General features: G+C 46.7%; 1 protein-coding gene across 1 annotated transcript in view; it reads left to right on the top strand.

Moving 5' to 3' along the window:
• Positions 1 to 262: 262 nt before the first annotated feature.
• The window catches only part of LOC100626661 (leucine carboxyl methyltransferase 1), a 50583-nt gene continuing 31854 nt past the window's right edge, over positions 263 to 18991 (top strand). Inside the window, 3 exon segments of the mRNA XM_021082515.1 lie at positions 263 to 620; positions 8608 to 8699; positions 11054 to 11175. Of these exon segments, the coding sequence (XP_020938174.1) occupies positions 484 to 620; positions 8608 to 8699; positions 11054 to 11175 (351 nt within the window). The 5' untranslated portion in view covers positions 263 to 483.

An 18991-nucleotide genomic window follows, 5' to 3' on the forward strand; every position in this document is an offset into this window, starting at 1 on the left:
ATCCTCAACCCAACTGAGCAAGGGCAGGGATCGAACCCGCGACCTCTTGGTTCCCAGTCGGATTCGTTAACCACTGCGCCACGACGGGAACTCTTAATTGTACTTCTAAAAGCTCATAACCTGCCCTGAGTAACCCGCTGGCTTCCCAAAGCGCTAGGACTTCCATTCCCAGAAGGGCTTGCGGTGCTCCCTGGCATCCATTTCAGGTCCCGCCCCCTCGCCGCCTGACCTACCGGGTTGTGGGGGCGGGGCCAAAGGAGTTCTCCAACGGACCCCTCCGTGGGCTGAGGGGGCGGGGAAATTGTCCAAGGAGCCCCTCGGTGGAGAAGCCAAGACGCTGGGAGGTTGCTGGTGCAGCTGCCTAGGGCGGCGTCACTGAGCCGCGCCAGCGGAGCCAGGTGCAGCCCCGCTCCTCTCGCCTGCCTTCTCTGCGGCTCGCTTCTTCACCAGGCGTTCCTCGAGCCTTTTCCATGCCCCCGGTGGATGCAGCCTTTCGCACCCTCCACGCCCATGGCCACTAGCCTGAGGAGGCCGTCTTTTACCGCCTGTTCTTCCTCCCTTCTGGACGCGGACGACGAGGGCGTGCGTGGCCCTTGTGAAGATGCCACTCTGTGCAAGCGGTACCTGCGCGGCGGGGGGTTAGGGGCCGGCTTCCCCTGGGTGGTGGGGCCTAGGTGGGAGGCGGGCCTGTGTCTTGGGAGTGGGCTTTTACCCAAAAGGTACGCGTTCCCTTGTGGGCCATCTGTGATCCCCTGCTCAGAGCGGGGACTCATTTACTTGACTAATAATATGTAACGTTTGTTGTGTGCCTGGCACAGTATAAGCCTGGGATGCCTTGACTGGGATAAGGCACTGAAGAAGGTGGGCGCGGAATGGGCCTGGACACACACTTGAAGGAAATCATAACTGCGGCCTTGATGGGTTCGGAAGAGAAATGCAGGTTCTTGCTCTTGTATAAGTTAGATTCCCCTGGGAGTTGTCATGATCCCCGTCGTGCTCCTGAAACCCAGGCTAGTTAAGTGGAGGCGAGGGGGGAATGGCCTGTCCAGGGCCACATATTTGCATGCCGAGCCTGTATTCTCCAGAGCTCTGGGTTTTGCTAAGGGAGTCTAGAATTAGGAGTGTAGTGGAGGCTGTGTGTGTGAGTGAGGGGGGGGTGGGTGTGCGTGGTGAGCACAGGTGTGTGTCATGGATCTGAAGGCGTGAAAAAGAAAGCATGACGCTTGAGTGTCCTCCACTCGTCCTGTTGTTCAAACAATTCAGAGTTTAATTTGTTCCAGGCCCTTCCTTTTGGCGAGTTGGTGGTGTTTTGTGATGGAGAACTGGTAATGAGCAAGTTTGAGGTGGTGTCTGAACTCACTCCAGTTGGAAAGGCCAGGAGGCAAACAATTACCGGGGTAGCAACATAGTTACAGTTTTGTGCGGAGTGCTGAGAAAAACAAGTGTTCTTGGAGTTTGTAATTGAGTGGATGATGTTCGCCTGAGAAGAGAAGACCTAAAGCAAGAAAGGAAGGAAGGAAGAGAGCAAAGAAAGGAGGGTGAAAGGAAACAGGGATGTAGGAGGGTGTTGTGGCAGAGCAACTGAATGTCCTTCCTGGAAGCTGGGGCCACCTAGGGACTGCCGTTTGTGTTGGTAGTATTGGTTTATGTAATATTTGTTGGTAGAGTTCCCCGGGGGTGCAGTGGGTTAAGAATATGGCCTTGTCACTGCTGTGGTTCGGGTCACTGCTGTGACAGGGGTTCAGTCCCTGGCCTGGGAACTCCCACATGCTGCCGGCTCGGCGAAAAAAGAGAAAAAAAGAAGTTGTTGGTAACAATTTTGGCTACGTTGCTTACTTTAAAACAGGGCAAGTTTGGTATAAAATAGTTCAGACTCAGCAGTGCAGAGAAATAGTGTAATGCGGGCCTGCCTTTCCTTGACCCTCTGTTGGATAGTTGTCATAATTTGAGCTCTTCTCTGCCTCAGTTTGCAAGGCCCGCGTGTCCTGAGACCGCTTCACATTGTGGGGAAGGTAGGGTTTGGCACTGCGGGGAATCTCGTTCCCAGGCCTGAGTGCCCATCGGCATAGCCTGTGGGACTTTGAAAAGAAAGGCAGAGGTGCTCAGGGCCTACTCTGGATCCTGAAGATGCCGAGTCAGAATCTTCTGACATAGGTTCTGGGGCCATAAAACCCGGACCTGTTTGCCCCTGGATGCATTTCATCCAAGCTTTGTTTGCACCGGGTTTTCTCTTATGTGAACAAACCAGGCAAAGAGATGGTGAGAGTCATCAGGTGAATGACTGTGGACAGTGTCCAGGACCAGTGATGTTCAAGTTCTGTGGTTCTTCTGCATCTTCAGGGGAACATGTTAAACCGTTACGGCTTGTCACAGAGTCATCTTGTGACTCCTTGCAGAATGGTAGGCCCTTTATTCTCTTTCTGCCTCTGTTTCCTCGTCTGTAAAATGGCTCTAAGAAGAGTTCCGTGGTGGCCCAGTGTTAAGGATGTGGAGTTGTCACAGCTGTGGCTCGGGTTTGATCCCCAGCCTGGGACTCTCTGCCTGCCACAGGTGTGGACAAAATAAAATAACATGAGATAAAATAAAACAAAATAAACTGGGGGTAATAATGGTAACGTGCCCTTTGCATGTGAGAATCCAATGAGATAATCCATGCAAAGGTTAGCAGAGGATCTGGCCCTAAGTGAAGCCTTCGATAAATGCTTATTGCTAGTTTTTTTAAAATAATTAATCGATGGGTTATTTTTGGTCACCCTGCGGCCCATGAGTTCCTAAGCCTAGGATCAGATCAGATGGTTGTGACCACAGCTTTGGCAATGCCAGTTCCGTTAACACTGCGAGTGGGGTTGGGGATTAAACCTGCCTCCTGGAACTGTGGGGATGTCCCTGATCCCATTGGCCACAGCGGGAACTCCTCTTATGGCTAGTTTTGATTTCCCTGCAGCCTGAATATTATTTGTTTGAAGTCACTGATGTAGCTGCGAGTCAGGTGGTTCCTGCCCCCCCTGAGTTACAGCTGTCTAAGGTCTACAAATCATGTTTCAAAAGCCAGTTAGCTCCTGAGTTAGGTCTGTAATTTCTGCTTGGATTTGCTGCATCCTTTGGTACGGAGCCCTCCTGTGCAAGATAAATACCGTTAATCTGTCTCAGAGGGTAGCTGTGAGATTAAGTGTGGAGCCCTTCCCACAGTGCTTGGCACATAGTAGGTGTTCAGAAGAGTCATTGTTAGCATCCCCACCCCCTTTGTCCTCCTCCTCCTCATCTCCATCATCCCTCCTACAATCCAGAAGTTAGAACTCTTCTGATGGGATGTACTGCTTTTGTGTGTAACAATACTGGCAGGTGGATGATAATTTTTTCCTTAAAGTATAGTTGATTTACGATGTGCCCATTTCTACCATCCAGTCCAGTGACCCAGTCCTACATATGTTGCCTTTCTCGTCCTATCTTCCATCATGGTCTGTGCCAAGAGCCTGGACAGGGTTCCCTGTGTTACACAGCAGGACCACATTGCTGATCTATTTTAAGTGTAGGAGTGTGCATGTACTACCTCCAAACTCCCAGTCCATCCCGCTCCCTCCGCCTTCCCTTGGCAACCACAAAGTGTCTGTTTTATAGGTGGGTTCATTTGTGCTGTATTGTAGATTCTACCTAGAAGTGATGTCTGTGGTATTTGTCTGTCTCTTCTGATTTCACTTGGTATGGTAATTCCTGGTTGCATCCATGTTGCTGCAGTGGCATTATTTTGTTCTTTCCTATGGCTACGTAGTATTCTATTGTGTATTTATGTGCCATGCCTTTTGATGCATTCATCTGTCAGTGGACCTCTGGGTGGTTTCCCTGTGTTGACTGGTGGGAATGGGGCTGCAGTGAGCATAGGGGTGCATGGATCTTTTTGAATGCAGGTTTTGTGAGTGGAATTGCTGGAGCATATGGTAGTTCTGAATGTAGTTTTCTGAGGCCCCGCCGTACTGCTTGCCCCAGTTTACATTCCCACCAACAGGGTAGGAGGCTTCTCTTTTCTCCACACATTCCCCAGCATTCGTTATTTGAAGACTTACTCATGATGGCCATTCTTTTTTTAAAATGTTTTCTTATTATAGTTGATTTACAATGTTGGGTCAATTTCTGCTGTACAGCAAAATGACCCAGTCGGCGATGGCTGTTCTGACTGGTGTGAGGTGGAAGAGGATCTGTTTTCCTAAATCAGGAGTGAGACGGAGTATTTTTTCTCTGGTCACACTCATTGTTTTTGTTTTTGTTTTTGTCTTCTTTTGGTGGGGGACACACTCGTGGCATGCTCCAGTGCCTGGTGCAGGGCTGGAACGGGAGCCACAGAAGTGACTGTGCTGAATCCTTAGCCTGCTGTGGCACCAGGGAATTCCACTGTCTGAAAACTTCTGATTAGAAAGTTGCTCTGTTGTGAATGGATTCAAGGCTCCGCAAGCTTGCTTTGCAGGTTAAAAACAGATTTGTTGCAGGGATGTCCGAATTGTTTTAGTCTGTGCTTCCGGGAGCACCGTGTGAGCAGCTGTGGTCCAGGAGGAAAGCAAAGGAAGGGATATTAGCAAGAGGCATGTGTGTCTGAGTGTGCCCCTTTTCATCAGGAGAGCAGGAGCTTTCTGGGGAGCTCTGCTCTGAAGACTTCTGTGAACTAAGAGCTCTTTAGCCAGAGTTAGGACACACGGCCCCACTCCTGGGTGCAGCACAGTGTGGGGAGGTAAGACTTCCTCCCAGTGCAGATGGATGCCTCAGACAAAATGGGGGTCCTCCTAGGAAGAAGAGGGACTGGGAGCTGGTAAGGGACCTGGGAGGATTAGCTACAGTCCTCATCTTTTTTTTCCTCCATCTAGAATTTCCTCAGGTTTTTTGTTTTTTTTAGGTCATACCTGTGGCATGTGGAAGTTCCGAGGCTGGGGGTGGAATCAGCTGCAGCACCTGAGGCCTTTGCCACCCCCGTAGCGATACTGGATCCTAGCCACATCTGCCTCCTATGCCAAGGCTTGTGGCAAGGCCAGATCCTTAACTCACTGAGCAATGTCAGGGATCAAACAGGCACCCTCACAGAGACAAGGTCAAGTTCTCTTTCCTTTTCCTTTTTCTCTTTTTAGGTCTTTTGAGGGTCACACCTGTGGCATGTGGAAGTTCCCAGGCTAGGGGTGGAATGGGAGCTGTAGCTGCCAGCCTGTGCCACAGCCAAATCCAAGCCAGATCTGAGTTGTGTCTGTGACCCACACTGCGGCTCACGGCAAGGCCGCATCCTTCACCTACTGAGAGAGGCCAGGGATTGAACCCCTGTCCTCATGTGTCCTAGTCGGGTTTGTTACCACTGAGCCACAACAGGGACTCCCCGATGTCGAGTTCTTAACACGCTGAGCCAAAACGGGAACTTTCCGCTCAGGTATTCTTAAGACAGCAGAGCACGAGAGAGAGGTGGCAGGTGTGAGGGAGAGAGGGGGAGATAATTTATACAGAACATGAAGGTTCAGTTTGATGAGTGTTGACAGTTGAATGTATTTGTGTATCACTGCCCAAAACAGGATATAAAATATTTCTAAAACCCAGGAATTTCCCTTTTAGCTCTAGTTAGTCTCCTTACCCTTACTTAGCAAATATTTTCTGATTCTGGCTACCCTGAATAGATTTGCCCATTCTTGAGTATAAGATAAATGGAATCATGCAGCATGCGTTCTTTTTGTGTCTCTTTCACTCAACATGTTCTTGGAGATTCATCCCTGTTTCACACGTTGTCAAAGATAAAATACCCTTTGTCACAGGTAAACAAAGCTGGATACGTGTTAAAGTGGTAAGGTTAGATTTTAATCAGTAATAACGATTGCAATGCAGAAAAGAATCCAGTATGAACTCAACCCAACTCCAGTTTGTAGAGGAGTGTTTTAAAGGGAGAGTGAGGGAGGAAGGAGGGGGAAGCAGGGATTCATTGGAGTCAGAGAAAAAGCACAGAACGTGGGGAAGAGGGGGTTGGTCCCCGTGAAAGCATCTGGCTTTGCTAACTGGGGGACAGGGTGTTACCTGGAGCAAAGAGTAAGTTCTTTTGGCAGCCTGGAGTTTTCTCAGGCAAGCAAGCAAGCCCTCTAAGGGGAACGGGAGTCATCCTGGCGATGTGGCCTTGAGCTGTTCGCAGCTGAGTTCAAGTTTGCTCAGGCCTTTATGTTCTTTTTTTTTTTTTTTGTCTTTTTGTCTCTTTTTCTTTTTGCCTTTTCTGGGGCCAATCCCATGGCATATCCGAGATTCCCAGGCTAGGGTTCTAATTGGAACTGTAGCCACTGCCCTACACCAGAGCCACAGCAATGCAGGATCCAAGCTACATCTGCAACCTACACCACAGCTCATAGTAATGCTAGATCCTTAACCCACTGAGCAAGGCCAGGAATTGAACCCGCATCCTCATGGTTCCTAGTTGGATTCTTTAACCCCTGTACCATGATCAGAATTCCAGGCCTTTATATTCTAAGCCCAGACAGAGGTCTAGTGGAGGAGCAGGTCAGAGGAGGCAGGCGGCAGATTGGTCAAGGAGAGAATTGTGGTCAGTGTCAAATCATGTGCTCCTTTTTGTGTTGTTGTGTGAACATAACATGATTTGTTCTGTTTACCTGGTGGTGCCGATTTGAGTTGGATCTAGTGTTTGGCCATCGTGAACAGGCTGCAGGGAACATTGTTGTAGCAGTCTGAAATGTCTCTTGGATAGATATCTAGGAGTGGAATTGCTTAGCCATAGGGTGGGTATGTATTTAACTGCCAGACGAATTGCCAGACGAATTTCCAAAGTGGTGTATCAGTTTGCAGTTCTCACTGGCAATGTATTCAAACTGCAGTGGCTCCATATCCTTGTTAAACATTCATTGTGGTCAGTGGATGTGAACTAGTGTCTCATTTTGGTCTTAAATGACATTTCCCTGGTGATAAATGCGTACTTCTCCGGTGCTTATTGTGAATGGACTATTGGAGTCCTTTGTCCATTGTTGCTGCTGGTGATCACATTGGGTTCACCTTATGATACATTCTGGCTAGGACTCCTTTGTCAGACACGTGTTGTGAATAGATGTGCATGCACAGGAAAATGAGAATTTGAAATATCATTTACAATATAGCATTACAAAAGACTAGCTGTTTAAGTCCCAGTCAAAACTCTAGCTGTCTTTTCTTTTTCTGTAAGAAATTAGCAAATTGAATCTAAATGTGTGTGGAAACCCAAAGAATCTGGACTAGCCAAATCAAATATCTTCAAAAGAAGAGGGAATGTGGGGAACTTACACTGCTTATAGTAATTGTAAAGGTCCGGTTAAGCTACCGGGATTTTAGGATATGAATGAGTCCCAGCTCCTTGTTTGAAAAGCGCTGTCAGACCAGGGAGCAGGTGTTCTCTGTTCTCCTTGGACAGCCTGGGCTTGTAGTGAATTGTGTCCCTTAGTGAGTCCTTTGTGTGTTGCTGTGTGGAGTTGCTGCCTTGAGTAGCTGCACATGCATGCTTCCTCCTGGGTGTGTATGGATGTGCAAACATGGATGGGAGAGGCTGGAGTGGGGAGGGGTTGATGTGTTTGTACCAAATTGAGCACCTCTTGCAGTCAAGGCAGCAGGAAGCCTTGTTGCTGGATGTGAAGAAAAGGAAGGAAAGGAAGGATGTGATGTGTGCATTGAGGAGCTGACAACCTAATGGGTGACATCCAGCATATGCCCCCCTCCTGCCCCACATCTTAAGTTTGGACTTACTTATCAAGCAATGTGGAAGTCGTTGTGTTAATAGGATATCACTTAGTTTGCTTTAAGCTGCAAGCAGCAGAAGCCCAACTCAATTTGGCTTAAGTTGTAAAGAGCTGTATCATCTCACTGTTACCTCGCTCATATTCCTAGGGGCATAGAGAAGGCTCCAGGCCATGGAACATGATGAAGCCTTAGGGATCCAGGTTCCTTCTATGACTTGTCATTTGTCCTCAGGCTGGTTCCACTCATGGTGGCAGGAGAGTTTCAGGGGCCAGCAGGGCCTCAGCTCCCCAGGTTGGAACAGTCTCGCTTTAAATCCTGGTAGGGTAGATGAGGATAGAGTTTGGGCTTCCTTAGCATTTCCCAAGTTGTAGCTGCTTTGTGTAAGTGTTCCTGGTTTCCCTCCTTGGACCTGCTTAAGGGACAGGAAATGACAGGTGTGTACGAATCCGGAGAAATTCCTTGGGAGTTATTAGTGATGTTGGCCCACTCTTTTGGGATCTTCCTTCCCCTGGAAACCGCACTCTTGGTGGATGAAATGGCTCTGATCAGCTCTGGCCAGTGCGTTTGCTGAGTGAATACATGGTTGCAGGTCTTCTGAATGGTGTAGGACGTGGGGTTACTTGATGTTCAGGGTCCTGGGAATGGAATGTGTGATCTGAGGGAAGAAACGAGCATGGTGGGCACTGTGTGAGGGGCAGCATCTGGGAGTAGAAAGGTGGATGGAGAAGCCTGTTTATGCTGGTGCTGGGGCCCTAGGTGGGACTTGGCCTTTGAGGTCAATACATTATTTCTTGTGGCTCCTTTACTTGGGTCCTGGGAACTTGGCCGTGGAACCTGGCCTGACCTACTCTCCTCACCTGCTTCTTTTTCCATTGTTTCCAGATTTGCGGTGAGCATTGGCTACTGGCAGGACCCTTGCATCCCGCATTTGGTGAGACTGTCTAAAGCGAGGAAGGCCCCCGAAATTAACAGAGGCAAGTGACCCTCTCCCTCCCCAGTATCTGCTCGTCAGCTGAGAGGTCTGAGGTTTTAGGGATTAGGGTTTTTATTGTTGTTGTTTTTTAATTGACTGCACCCTCAGCATGTCCGCTAGGCATCAAACCTTTACCACAGCAGTGACCTGAGCCACAGCAGTGATAATGCCAGATCCTTAACCTGTTGAGCCACCAGGGAGCTCCTATGGATTCATTCTGGAAAAGAGAGTGCTTTTGTGCACACTTTTCAACTTCCTCACCAGCATGGTGTCTTAGGAAATTGTATTTTTTGGCCATACCCGGGACCCTCTGTCTTATGAAAGGTAATCTTTGTTCATCTGATACATGATAAATGTACACTCTTTTTATTTTCTATTCCTCTTGGGGTGAGGTTGAAAATGATTTTTATATGCTTAGAAGGCATTGATCTGTCTTTTACTCTGAACTGTCCACATAAGGGATTATTGTTGTTGTTGCCACCTTGTTAAAATGTTCATAACACTCTCAGGTTCTGCAAATAATATCTTTGTTTTTCCTTTTCTAGGGCCACACCTGGCATATGGGCGTTCCTGGCTAGGGGTCAAATCAGAGCTGCAGCTGCCAGTCTACACCACAGCCGCAGCAATGCCAGATCCGAGCCTTGTCTGCAGTGTACCCCGCAGCTCTCAGCAGTGCCAGATCCTTAACCCACTGAGTGAGGCCAGGAATCCAATCCGCACCCTAATGGATTCTAGTCAGGTTCTTAACCTGCTGACCACAACAGGAAGTCCTTGGCAAGTAATTTCCATCAGTGAAATGGAAGGATTTGAGACAGGAGTGTGACTTCATTTCAGCCGGATGGAGAAACTGTCCCAGGAGTGTAGTTCCTGGGTGTGCAGGGCAGCTTGGCCCTCATGATGGGTCCTGTAGGTCGGTGCTGTACGAAATGCAGAGAAACTTCTAAATGGTGACTCCTGAGAAGAAGGATGTGGTATTTACTTTGAGCTGCGGGTGAAGCCAGGCATCAGTTAGGTTGGGCAAGGCCTGGCTACGAGGCCTGCAGCCTCCCCCCTGGGCTCTGGAGGCAGATTCGCTCATGAATGGTCCAGAGGCAGGGACCCTCCATGGCCAGTGGCTGGCTGAGTGCCCCCTTCCTTCTTTCTTCTCCTGGGTTTGCATCTGGAGATTGGAGACCTGCAGCCCAGCAGGAGAGGGCTTCCCAAATGTCTGCCCTGAGGACATATTCTTGTCCCCAAAGGGAATCCATTGTGGATGAGGTTCTGTAAAATACAGTGAGAGATGCTTTGCAGGGTTCCCGTTGTGGCTCAGTGGATTAAGGACCTGCTGTAGACTCTAGGAGGATGTGGGTTCAGTCCCTGGCCTCAGTCAGTGGGTTATGGCTTGGGTATTGGCCAAAGCTGGAGTGTAGGTCCCACATGTGTCAGGGTTGCAGTGTGGCGGTGGCTGTGGCATAGGTTGGCAGCTTCATCTCTGATCTGATCCCTAGCCTGGGAACTTCAAGATGCAGCTGCAGAAAGATAAAAGAAGAAACAAAGACTTGCTAGCAAAATGTCATGAAAAGACATGCAGAATAGAAGCCTAACTTATTAGTAGCTTCAGCAGATATAAAATCCCTCTGTCAAACTGCAGTACAAGTTTCCAAATGCTGCTCTCAAGTTTTATTCTTGAAGTGGTGACAGTTGAGCAGCAGGCCTTCCGAACAGACAGACTCTGTCTTCCTGTCCCCCTTCGGTGTTTCCCAGCTCCTCTGTCCCAGCTCCCCCTGCCCCAGAGCTGAACAAGGCCAGTCATTAGGCCGCCACTGGCTTGTGTCCCGCCTCCCGCCTGTGATGCCACGTTATCCACACAGAGGCTCTAAGCCAGACAGGGTGGGAGCGAGGGGACTGCGATAAGAAGTGTGGCTTTCTGTGCTCTGACATCCATCTGCCCAATTTCCTGACCCCAAAACATTATTTTCCATGTGCTCTCACAAGTTTGATTTTTATCACAGGACTGAGTCTCTTTCACTGGAGCCCGAAAAAGCACATTTCCAGGAGGACCATTTAGATCAGATGTTTTGATAGAAAACATTTTTCCTTTGTAACAATATAGGCCATCTTATTTTTCTTAAGCTGGTTAATTCCACCCTTAAGGAGCTCATACTTTTGTGGTTGCAGTAGTTTTTTTTTTTTTGTTTGTTTGTTGTTTTAGTAAGAAAGGAAGGAGATTTGAACATCATTTCTCCCAGAAAGTCTCCAGATAAATACTGACCCTGAATAAGGATAGCATGTGTCTTGCTCTCCTAGCGCAGTGGGCCCTGCAGGGATTACTTCTGGTGTCACCAAGTGATCGTTTGCTTCTCTGTCTGTCTATAGGATATTTTGGTCATGTCCACAGTGTCAGTCAGCTTATCAAGGCGTTTCTACGGAAGACAGGGTGCAACTGTCAAATTCTAAACCTTGGGGCTGGGATGGATACCACCTTCTGGAGGTTAAAGGTACATGAAAATGTCCCCTCTTCTCTCTCCAGGGGATTAAACTTCATTTTGTGAAATTACCTGGTTAGGAAACTTGAAAAATAGATATATATGTTGAAATGTATATGCAAAAAGGATGCAGTGTCACCCTGTCTCCACCGTGTTTGGGGTTCCCCACCCCCAACACCACCCATCAGCCCAGTACTGGATCCCAGCAGGGCCCTAGTGGAGACATGTGGGTTGGTTCTCACCTTTTGCTCTTTTTTTTTTTTTTTTGTCTTTTGTTTTTGTTGCTGTTTCTTGGGCCGCTCCCACGGCATATGGAGGTTCCCAGGCTAGGCCACTGGCCTACGCCAGGGCCACAGCAACGCGGGATCCGAGCCGCGTCAGCAACCTACACCACAGCTCACGGCAACGCCGGATCGTTAACCCATTGAGCAAGGGCAGGGACCGAACCCACAACCTCATGGTTCCTAGTCAGATTCGTTAACCACTGTGCCACGACGGGAACTCCACCTTTTGCTCTTAAGCCCTGTTAAACGGGGTTATAATACACATCTTTGGGTGCATTTCCCTCAGTGTCTAGGGAACTACATCAAGAGAAAAACTTCTGTGCCAGTGGAAGGAACTGCTGAGACCAGGAATGTGCGTTTGTCCTTTGGACAGTAATGTAAGATTTTTGGTCATCCTAACAGTCTCCCTAACATTTGGCGCCTTGCAGGGCTGGGTAGTGATTTCACGATGCAGAGCCCCTTTGGACGCATTTGGCAATTTGTTTCCTCCACTGCACCATTAGGGTTGAAGGGCAGGTGTAATGACACTCCCAGGAGAGCAACCCTGGGGCCAGTTAGTGGCAGAACCAGGATAAGGTTCCGGTGTTTGATTCTTGGGCAGGAATAGTATCACCATACCTTTTCCTACAGATATCTCCTTGATTGCATTTTCTTTCTTTCCTTTTTTCTTTCTTTTTTTTTTCTTTCCTCCCTTCTTCCTTTCTTTCCCTTTCTTTCTTCCTTTCTTTCCCTTCCTTTCTTCCTTTCTTTCTTTCTTTCTCTCTCTCTCTTTCTTTCCTCCCTCCCTCCCTCCCTCTTTCTTTCTTTCTTTCTTTCTTTCTTTCTTTCTTTCTTTCTTTCTTTCTTTCTTTCGTTCTTTCGTTCTTTCTTTCTTTCTTTCTTTCTTTCTTTCTTTCTTTCTTTCTTTCTTTCTTTCTTTTTTTTGTGGTTTTGTACAGATTTTTCTTGGTTCTATCAGATCGGTCATGTAACAGTAACAGCCATGTGCATTTCTCCAGATTTCTTGCAGACTTAGACCAAGAGAGACTGTAGAGTGGAGAGGCATGTAGGCATAACTCACCCTGCAGTAGCTATTCTGTCCTTCTATCAGCTTAGACACTTGACCATAATGGCTACATACACTTCTCCAGATTTCATGCAGACTTAGACCAAGAGAAACTGTAGAGTGGAGAGGCATGTAGGCATAACCTGACCCACAGTATCTATTTTGTCCCTCATGAGCTCACTGGATAAGAAGGTCTTTGGTCATCAGAGCTCCCAACCTTTTCCTTCCTTGAGAATCCGTAGCCTCTACGTGGCCCTAGTGTTTACAGTTTGCCTCTGCATTCTTCCTTCTGGAGAAGATAACTCGCACGTAGGAAGTACTTTTACACAGATGACCTCATGAATTAACAGGAGAGCAGCCAGGCTCTTACTCATATGCGGGAAGTGCGGCATTGAAGGTTTGTGTCTTCCCCCAAATTAGACAGCCCGTGGTACTGGGACATGAAGCAAATGCTGCCCTCTGCCCATCAAACTGCGGATTCCCTTCTTTTTCCTGTGCCCTCAGCCCTGGGGTTGTCAGGGATGGGGTGGCGTTGTCTTTTCTGTGTCTCAGCTGTGTCTCTACGTCATGCCCCCGGTGTGGTGGAAGCATCTGGAACAGAATGCGGTGTAAGAGTGTGTGCACTGCTGGTGTTAAGAGGCCTGCTGGAGAAATTCTGCCTATGGCTGACACCCTATGGATGTGTTCATGTGGTTTGCTTTCCTACTCCCATCTTGGAGGTGGGTTAATAACTCTAAGCGTGAGACTTTAATTTCCGAGCAAGGTACATCGGGGCAAGGTGCCCCTTCGAAGAAAAAGGTTGTCTGTCAGAGAGAAAAGAAGGGGAATGGCTTAGGGCCTCAGAGTCCTCTGTGGAAGTTTTTTCTTTTGTTTGATGATTATATGAATCTGAGTGTGGTTTTTTGTTTTGTTTTGTTTTGTTTTGGGACCCTATCCACAGCCTATGGAAGTTCCAGGCTAAGGGTTGAATCAGAGCTACAGCTGCTGGTCTACACCACAGCCACAGCAATCCGGGATCTGAGCCGCATCAGTGATCTATACCACAGCTCTTGGCAACGCCAGATCCTTAACCCACTGAGGGAGGCTAGGGATGGAACCCACGTCCTCATGGTTCCTGGTTGGTTTCGTTAACCAGTGAGCCACCAAGGGAAATCTTGAGGTTTTTTTTTTTTTTTTTTTTTTAATTTAAAGATTCTCTCTCCTGTCTCTCCCTCGCTCTCTCTTTATTAAAATATTGTGCCGGCTTGCTCTTTGAGAGGAGAGGCTTTACAGGACAAATCCAGCCCGCCATGTATTTTTGTAAATCAAGTTTTATTGGAATGTGGCCACTCTGATTTATGTACACCTTATCTGTTTCTGCTTTAGCACTCGGACTGCAGGGCTGAGCAGCTTCGACAGAGACCCCCTAGCCTGCACAGCTGAAATGCTTCCTTTCTGGTTCTTTCCAGAACATTTTCTAAACCCTGTCTTAGAGCTTTATATCTCTGTAAAAGGGCAGGGAAGTCCTGTCCGTCGGTCCAGTTGCCTCATGCCCCTTCCCCCTGGGATGGCTCCCCAGCCTCACCTAGAGAGGCTTAGCTGAGAGTCACAGGCTTTCAGGGACCATGGCCTTTAGAGCTCGTTCCATCAGATCCAGGGGCCCAAGACTGGAGTTCCCATTGTGGCACAATGTAAATGAATCCAACTAGGAACCATGAGGTTGCAGGTTTGATCCCTTGTCTCCTTCAGTGGGTTAAGGATCTGGCATTGCTGTGGCTCTGACACAGGCCAGTAGCAACAGCTCTGATTAGACCCCTAGCCTGGGAACCTGCATATGCCATGGGTGTGGCCCCATAAAGACAAAAGCAAAAAAAAAAAAAAAGGTTGACCAGGGGCCCAAGACTGACAGTCCAAGACCCCCATTTCCAGACAGCAGTAAGAATGGGGTAAAGAATAAAGAGTGAGTGAAACCCTTTATTTTATTTTATTTTTTTCCATTTTTTTTATTACTCAAATGAATTTATCACATCTGTAGTTGTATAATGATCATAACAATCTGATTTCACAGGATATCCATCCCACGGTCCAGGCACATCCCCCCACCCCCCAGTCTCCTCCAGAGACCATAAGTTTTTCAATGTCTGTGAGTCAGCATCTGTTCTGCAAAGAAGTTCCGTCTGTCCTTTTTTCAGATTCCACATGTCAGTGAAAGCATTTGATGTTAGTGTCTCATTGTATGGCTGACCTCACTTATCATGATAGTTTCTGGGTCCATCCATGTTGCAAAAAATGCTGGTATTTCATTCTTTTTGATGGCTGAGTAATATTCCATTGTGTATATGTACCACTTCTTCTGGATCCACTCCTCTGTCTGTGGACATTTAGGTTGTTTCCATGTTTTGGCTATTGTAAATAGTGCTGCAAATATCATCGTAGTACATGTGTCTTTGCGAGTCATGGTTTTCTCTTGATAGATGCCCAGGAGTGGGATTGCTGGATAAAATGGTATTTCTATTTCTAGCTTTCTGAGGAATCTCCATACTGATTTCCACAGTGGTTGCACCAATGTACAATCCCACCAACAGTGTACTAGTGTTCCTTTTTCTCCACACCCTCTCCAGCACTTCTTGTTTGTAGACTTTCGGATGATAACCATTCTGGCTGGTGTAAGGTGGTACCTCATCGTGGTTTTGATTTGCATCTCTCTAATGATGAGTGACATTGAACATCTTTTCATGAGTTTCTTGGGCATCTGTATGTCTTCTTTGGAGAATTGTCTGTTTAGATCTTCTACCCATTTTTGGATGGGCTTGTTTGTTTTTTTGGTATGGAAGTGCAGACGTTGTTTATAAATTTTGGAGATGAATCCCTTGTCAGTGGATTCAGTTGCAAAGATGTTCTCCCATTCTGTGGGTTGTCTTTTTGTGTTGTTTAGGGTTTCCTTTGCTGTGCAGAAACTCTGAAGTTTGATTAGATCCCATTTGTTTATTTTTGTTTTTATTGTCACTACTCTAAGAGGTGGATCTGAGAAGATGTTGCTGTCATTTATGTCAGAGAGAGTTTGGCCTATGTTTTCCTCTAGGAGTTTGATAGTGTCTGGTCTTATATCTAGGTCTTTAATCCATTTGAAGTTTATTTTTGTGTGTGGTGTTAGGGAGTGTTCTAATTTCATTCTTTTGCATGTGGCTGTCCAGTTTTCCCAGCACCACTTACTGAACAAGCTGTCCTTTCTCCATTGTATATTCTTGCCTCCTTTGTCAGAAATGAGTTGGCTGTAGGTGTGTGGGTTGAATTCTGGGCTTTCAATCCTGTGCCACTGATCTCTATTTCCATCTTTGTACCAGTACCATATGGTTTTGATGACTGTTGCTTTGTAGTATAGTCTGAAGTTGGGGAGCCTGATTCCTCCAGCTCCATTTTTCTTTTTCAGGATGTCTTTAGCTATTCTGGGTCTGTTCTGCTTCCAAAAAAACTTTAAAATATTTTGTTCGAGTTCTGTGAAAAATGTCCTTGGTAATTTGATAGGGATTGCATTGACTCTGTAGATTGCCTTAGGTAGTATAGTCATTTTGATAATATGAACTCTTCCAACCCACGAGCATGGTATATCTTTCCATCTCTTTGTGTCGTCTTTGATTTCTTTCATCAGTGGCTTGTAGTTTTCAGAGTATAGGTCTTTTTTCTCTTTAGGTAGGTTTACTCCTAGGTATTTTATTCTTTTGGATGCGATGGTAAACGGAATTGCTTCCCTAATTTCCTTTCCTGCTTTTTCATTGTTAGTATATAGAAACGCTGTTAATTTCTGTGTATTGATTTTGTATCCTGTGACTGCCAAAATCGTGGATGAGCTCTAACAGTTTTCTGGTAGAGTCTTTAAGATTCTCTAGGTATAGTATCATGTCATCTGCAAATAGGGATAGTTTGACTTCTTCCTTTCCAATCTGGATTCCTTTTATTTCTTTTACTTCTCTGATTGACGTGGCTAGGACATCCAGAACTATGTTGAAGAGTAGTGGTGAGAGCCGACATCCTTGTCTTGTTCCTGATCTCAGTGGGAATTCTTTCAGTTATTCACCATTGAGAATGATGTTTGCTGTGGGTTTGTCATATATGGCCTTTATCATGTTGAGGTAGGTTCCTGTTATACCCACTTTCCAAAGGGTTTTTATCAGAAATGGGTGTTGGATTTTGTCAAAGGCTTTTTCCGCGTCTATTGAGAGGATCATATGGTTTTTATTCTTCAGTTTGTTAATGTAGTATATCACACTGATGGATTTGTGGCTATTGAAGAACCCTTGCATCCCTGGGATAAATCCCACTTGATCATGACGTACAATCCTTTTAATGTATTGTTGGATGCGGTTTGCTAGTATTTTCTTGAGGATTTTTGCATCGATGTTCATCGGTGAAATAGGCCTGTAGTTTTCTTTTATTGTGGAATCTTTGTCTGGTTTTGGTGTCAGGGTGATGGTGGCCTCGTAGAATGAGTTTGGGAGTATCCCTTCCTCTGCAATTTTTTGAAATAGTTTCAGAAGGAGAGGTGTTAGCTCTTCTCTAAATGTTTGATAGAATTCGCCTGTGAAGCCATCTGGTCCTGGACTTTTGTTTGTTGGAAGTTATTTAATCACAGTTTCAATTTCAGTTCTTGTGATGGGTCCATTCATCTTTTCTATTTCCTCTTGGTTGAGTCTTGGAAGATTGTACTTTTCTAAGAATTTGTCCATTTCTTCTAGGTTTTCCATTTTATTGGTATAGAGTTGCCTATAGTAGTCTCTTAGGATCCTTTGTATATCTGTGATGTCCATTGTTACTTCTCCTTTTTCATTTCTAATTTTATTGATTTGAGTCCCCTCTCTTTTTTTCTTGATAAATCTGCCTGAGTGAAACCCTTTAAGGGGCCTATAAAGCCAAAAAAAAAAAAGAATAAAAATTGACCAGGGGCCCAAGACTGACAGTTCAAGACCCCCATCTCCAGGCAGCAGCAAGTATGGGGCAAATAATAAAGGGTGAGTGAAACCCTTTAAGGGGCCTTGGTTCTCGTGTCTCTTGAGGAATGTTTCTGTGCAGCCAAAGGATCCAGTGCCCAGGGGACACAGTCTCTGGGGGCCTGTGAACCGGGTGACCACCTTGGGTTTTTGTCTCAGTGCCACCCTTCCTGGTGGCTGTTCCTGGCCACCCCCTGGTGGCTGTGCTCGGCCTTGGCTGTCTTCCCTGCCTCAGGTGCCCTGCCAGCTCCTCAGAGGGGAGAGTCAGAGGAGCCGGAGAGAATCACTGAATCCGATGTTGAGGCATCCCTTGCCACAGCCTTTTTCCCCTTTCTCAAGGCTGACAAAGATGATGTCTGCATCTGAGCAGCTCCAGGGGTGCCTTTTGGAGGCTTTCTTCTGCAGGGATCCCCCCAGAGCTCTGATGAGGAGCAAGTGTGCGCGTGCCTGGGCAGGCCCCTGAAACTGTCAAGCATCCTGTGCAGGATGTAGGACACTGTGCTGTCCTTCTCGGGGTCCTCGGGGTCTCCTGGAGTTTTAGACCCTTCTTAAGGCTCCATCCCTTTAGAGTGAAAGCTCTTGAAAGGTGTTACAGAATTTCTTCTGTTGGCCAGGTTGTGGAGCACGTGGTTCCTTGCTAAGTGTTAGAGCTGTGGGGGCTGCTGCAGGCAGAAAGGGCTGGTGTTTCAGTTTCCACAGCTGGCGAGGGGGCTGAGGAGGAAAGGATAAGTTTGGGAATAGGCAGTGGGGCTGAGCAATTTTTTGAAAATTGCAATGTACATGATACCTAATTTAATTTTTCTATGTAATTTTATATTTGAATAGAATTGATTTACAATGTTGTGTTAGTTTCAGGTGTATAGGACAGTGATTCAGTTATTTGTGTGTGATATATACATATATATATATATATATATATGTATGTATTAAGGTTTTTTTCCCCTTATAGCTTATTCCAAAATATTCAGTATAGTTCTCTGTGCTATAGAGGAGGTCCGTGTTGGTTATCTGTTTTACAGGTATTGGAGTGTATCTGTTAATCCCAAACTCCTGATTTGTCGCTCGCCATCCCCTTTCCCCCTTGGTAACCATAAGTGTTTCTGCTCTGTCTGTGGGTCTACTCCTGTGTTATGTTTAAGGCCATTTGTATCTTTTGTGTTTTTAGCTTCCACAGAGAAGCAGTAGCCTATGATGGGATGTATTGTGTTAGTTTCAGGTGTATTACACAGGGATCTGACATTTGCATATGCTCAGGGCTGAGTGACTGATTGGACAGGGAGGAGATGGGAGAGTTCGGTCATGACCAGCAGGGTTCTAGATGTGGGTGTGGCCAACGACCAAGCTAGGAAAAGCAGAAGGGGAAGCAGTGCCATGTGTGTGTGTCCGTGTCTGTGTTATTGGGTGTGTGTTAGTGTCACACTTGTGTTAACTGAGGTCACAGTGGAAAATTACTGTGAGTCCCTAGCCAGGACCTGCGTCTACATACCTGTGTCTGTAAATGGTAGAGGCACACACATGATGCCCTCGTCTGTGTG

This window comes from Sus scrofa, unplaced genomic scaffold (assembly GCF_000003025.6).
Source record: "Sus scrofa isolate TJ Tabasco breed Duroc unplaced genomic scaffold, Sscrofa11.1 Contig981, whole genome shotgun sequence".
Lineage (NCBI taxonomy): Eukaryota > Metazoa > Chordata > Mammalia > Artiodactyla > Suidae > Sus > Sus scrofa.